The 4,808-nt window shown below is 51.3% G+C and overlaps 1 protein-coding gene across 1 annotated transcript; it reads left to right on the plus strand.

Moving 5' to 3' along the window:
* Positions 1-1,727: 1,727 nt before the first annotated feature.
* Positions 1,728-3,203, plus strand: kcns2 (potassium voltage-gated channel modifier subfamily S member 2; the record flags this gene model as incomplete). The annotated part of the gene is made up of 1 exon (XM_080004891.1): positions 1,728-3,203. One exon carries the CDS (start codon positions 1,728-1,730, stop codon positions 3,201-3,203), a length of 1,476 nt encoding a protein of 491 aa, XP_079861017.1.
* Positions 3,204-4,808: the final 1,605 nt, after the last annotated feature.

Consider the following 4,808-nt stretch of genomic DNA (forward strand, 5'->3'; position numbering starts at 1 on the left):
ACCTTCACTCTTTGTCTCTCTCTCTTAGTCCCCCCTCCCTCCCACCTGTCTCTCCCTCTCTAACCTCCCTCCCATTTGTCTCTCCCTGTCTCCACCCAATTGTGACTCTCTCTCCCTCTCTCTTTCACTGTCTACCCCAGCCTCACTCTGTCTCTCTGTCTCTTCCTCTTTTAATCTCCCCCTATCTCCCCGTCTCCCTCCCTCCCACTTTTGCCTCTCCCTCTCTCATCTCCCTTCTATTTGTCTCTCCCCTGTCTCTATCCAAGTGTGGTTCTCTCTCGCTCTCTCTCTCTTTCATTGCCCCCCTCTCTCTCACTCCCTCGATCTCATCCTATCTCCCTCTGTCGCCCTCCCTCCCACCTCAGTCGCACCCTCTCTCACCCCCCTTCTATCTGTCTCTCTCCCTCTCTCTCCCTCTCTCTCCCTCTCTCTCTCTCTCTCTCTCTCTCTTAGTCCCCCCTCACCCCCATTCTGTCGGTCTCTCTCTCCCTCTCTCTCTCTCTCTCTCTCTCTCTCTCTCTTAGTCCCCTCTCACCCCCATTCTGTCGGTCTCTCTCTCTCTCTCTCCCTCTCTCTCTCTCTCTCTCTGTCTACCGGGGTGTGATTCGCTCTCCTCCTCTCCCTTTCACTCTCCCTCTCCCCGTCAATCTCTCCCCCTGTCTCTCTTCGTCTCCCTCTCTCTCCCTCTCTCGCTCGTGACTCCCTTTTTTTCCGTGCGCCTCCCGAGATGGTGAGATCACCCCGGAGGGGCGGTGCAAGAGGCTACGTGTTGCTGCGCAGCAACAGATAAAGAGAGAGAGAGAGAGAGAGAGAGAGAGAGAGAGAGAGCGGGGGGGGAGAGTGAGGGAGAGAGAGAGAGAGAGAGAGAGAGAGAGAGAGAGAGAGCGGGGGGGGAGTGAGGGGGGAGAGTGAGGGAGAGAGAGAGAGAGAGAGAGAGAGAGAGAGAGAGCGGGAGAGAGAGCGGGGGGGGAGTGAGGGGGGAGAGTGAGGGAGAGAGGAATTCCCTGGCACAAACAAAAGAAGCGAGTGTCACTGGATGGGTGGATGTAGAGCTGCGAGAAAGAACGCATGGTGCATGGCCTTGGAAACCTTGGATTATTTTTGTTGTTGTTGTTGTTGTTGCTGTTGTTGTTTGGTTTATTTTCTGGGTAAATAGCCGAACATAGGAGCGTGCATCTTCACTTTGACAAAAAAGGACACAACTTATTACAAGTTCTAACAAAAAAGGTTAGAATATGAATACAGTTGCATGGGCACCGGGTGCGTTTTTGTAGGCGTGTGAGGTGAACAGGGCTCATCGTGCAAAGTAAGTTTTAATTTCCTATTTGTATTATTATATTGTATAATAATAATTATAATACTATATTATAATTATTTTCCATATCCTCTAAAAATACAGGGTGGCATTTCGCATGGCTGTATTTATTACAACGGTTTGAGGCAGTCATAATTACATTAGTTGGGATAAATTCCATTGTTTAAATTTTAATTATCTTCATGTAGGCGTAATCGCCGGCAAACGCCCTTTTCCACACATTCGCATCTGGGGAGAGGATCGCGCGTTAAACACGTGTTGAGTTTCCCTGGCGTGACCACCCCCCCCCTCCCCCCCCCCCCCCTCCCCGAATAACACACACACACCCACGCACGCACAAAAGCGCGCACACACACACTTCTGCTCAGTGATGGCCCCACACACCTGTTCTCCTCTCTCTCCATCTCCAGACATGACGGGCCAGCGCCTCGGGGAGCCGCCGCCGGGCTCCAGGGCGCGCATCGCTGAAGGGGAGGACGCCGCCATCCGCATCAACGTGGGCGGCTTCAAGCGGAGGCTCCGGCCCGACACGCTATCCCGGTTCCCCGAGACGCGTCTGGCGCGCCTCTTGCGCTGCCGCTCGAAGGAGTCCATCCTGGAGCTGTGCGACGACTACGACGACGCGGAGGACGAGTTCTACTTCGACCGCAACCCGGCGCTCTTCCCCTACGTGCTGCACTTCTACAACACGGGCCGGCTGCACGTCATGGCCGAGCTGTGCATCTTCTCCTTCAGCCAGGAGATTGAGTACTGGGGCATCAACGAGTTCTTCATTGACTCGTGCTGCAGCGGCGCCTACCACTGCCGGAAGATGGACCCGGTGCGGGAGGACTGGGACGGCGGCAGCGGCGATGAGGGCGAGGATGAGGCGAGCGGCGCCACCTCGTCGCTCGACGAGCTGCTGGAGTTCTACCACGACGCCTCCAAGTTCGACACGCAGCCGCTGGGCCGCGTCCGGAGGCGCGTTTGGCTGGTGCTGGACAACCCGGGCTACTCGGTGGCCAGCCGCGTCATCAGCGTGCTCTCAATTCTGGTTGTGCTGGGCTCGATTGCCACCATGTGCATGAACAGCATGAGCGAGTTCGGTTCGCCGGGCGGCGGGGACGGTGGACCCGCGGGGGAGGACCCCCGGTTCGAGACGGTGGAGCACTTCGGCATTGGCTGGTTCACCTTGGAGCTGGTCGCCCGGTTCGTGGTGGCGCCGGACCTAACGCATTTCTTCCGACACCCCTTGAACGCCATCGACCTGGTGTCCGTGCTCCCGTTCTACCTGACCCTGGTGGTCAACCTGGTGGCGGAGAGCAGCCCGGCACTGGCCAACCTGGGCCGGGTAGCGCAGGTGTTGCGGCTCATGCGGATCTTCCGCATCCTGAAGCTCGCCCGCCACTCCACTGGGCTGCGCTCCCTGGGTGCAACGCTGAAGAACAGCTCCAAGGAGGTGGGCCTGCTGCTGCTCTACCTCGCCGTGGGTGTGTCGTTCTTCTCCGTGATGGCCTACACGGTGGAGAGGGAGGACAGCGAGGACCTCGCCACCATCCCGGCGTGCTGGTGGTGGGCCACCGTGAGCATGACTACCGTAGGTTATGGGGACGTGGTGCCGCTGTCCGTGGCGGGCAAGCTGACCGCGTCGGCGTGCATCCTGGCCGGCATCCTGGTGGTCGTGCTCCCGATCACGCTCATTTTCAACAAGTTCTCCCTCTTCTACAAGAGGCAGAAGCAGCTGGAAATCGCCATGAGGAGCTGCGACTTCGACGAGGGCGTCAAGGAGGCGCCCTCGGTCAACCTGAGGAACTTTTATGCGCACAAAGTCAAATCCCTCATGGCGAGCCTGTCGAACATGAGCCGGAGTTCACCGAGCGAACACAGCCTGAACGAATCGATCAACTAGAAGTGTCCATGGGATTCCATTTGACATGGATTTTTATATAGGGGCGAAGTGTTAAAGGTTCTTTTTTAATGATATGTTTACCAAAAATGTTCGTTCATTGTGGCATGTGGCTGCATGAAGAGCTGTCCAGGGTCCTGAAATTTCTGATCGTGAAGGCCCACTTGTTTTCCAATGGTGTCCAATAACTGTCTCCGTATCTCAGTGCAATAACTTGTCAATTTATGTATCAGTCAGGACCAGAAGGTGAGGAAACAAGTATTGGGAAGCCTCACTACAATATTACAATGCTGAAATGCTGGTTTAACAATTCTAGGCTGCTGTTACAAGTCATTACATAGACTAGAGCAGTAGTTCGCAAGATGGAGCCCAGGGACCCCCAGGGGTCCTACAAGAGGTTCCAGGGGGTCTCCAGGAAAATGATTAACAATTAAACTTCAACATTATTTCATTAACAAGACGATACCCCAGAGAATTACAATCATGACTGTTTTGATCATAGTTTCAATGTTATCACTGTAATTATAGTATAGACGTATAGACGTATAGAAGTATGGCATTCTGGACTAAATTGTATCACAAACAACAACGATTGCATCAGGTCGTGGTCCCAAATTAATGGTCCTTGATGTGAATACAGTTGCAAATCACTGGACTGAATGAAGTATGAGCTGCTCCACTACAGCTACTTGTTGTGATAGAAAGACCTCTGAAGTAATTAACGCACTAACTCTTATGTAGGAGGGTGGAGGTGTCAATGTGTGATTGTACCGTTGCAACAAAATAACTATACAAACTATTAAAAAAAGAAAGATACTCCTTTTCTCATCTTTGATGTGCAGAGTTGTGTTTCAAATAGACTTAACATCTCGCACTTGCAGGTAAGATGAAGCTTTTGACTCACTGAGGGACACCACATCGGATTCTGTTGACAGCCGTTCATAGCTGCCATGTTGGATTTATTTTCACAGCTTTTGATGTTTAGCCATGTAAATGTCTCTGTGGGCAAAGAACGGGCTTTGTCATCGATCCGCCATTAATGCTGAGAATCTATTGCACCCCATCCACCACATGCCCATATCTTGATCAAGTTACTCACATATAATCACTTTGAGCCTGATGTAGTTGAAATACATTTGTGTTTTCTGTTTTTCAGAATAGCATTATGGGCCGAGCGTTTCACGTAATGGATGTAGTAAGAGCACAGATGAGAATTATGGTGGTACCGATTTCAGTCAAAAATATATAGAGATGTTGGATCCTATTTGCCTTCTCATTTGCACTCAGTTGGCAACATCGGAATTTACTCTTTATAGCGCCAAGAAATATTGTGGAACACATAACAAAGTGATAATGGAACTGCAATGGAATTTTGCAATTCAAATCATTCTGAGGGAAAATTGAAATTCATTATTATTATTTTTTCATTAGTTGTTTACCTTTCTGCCCTCGTTAGCCTGTGTGAATACACAATAAAAGCCAGAAAATAAATGTGACTGCTCAACCTGATTTAGGATAAACTATGTCAGTCTGCATATGACACATTCTTTATTTGTACCTAGTCCCTGAAATCCTAGGGAGGAGGGCTGGCAAAAAAGGTTTAAATAG

The sequence above is a fragment of the Zeus faber genome (assembly GCF_960531495.2).
Source record: "Zeus faber genome assembly, chromosome: 8".
NCBI lineage: Eukaryota > Metazoa > Chordata > Actinopteri > Zeiformes > Zeidae > Zeus > Zeus faber.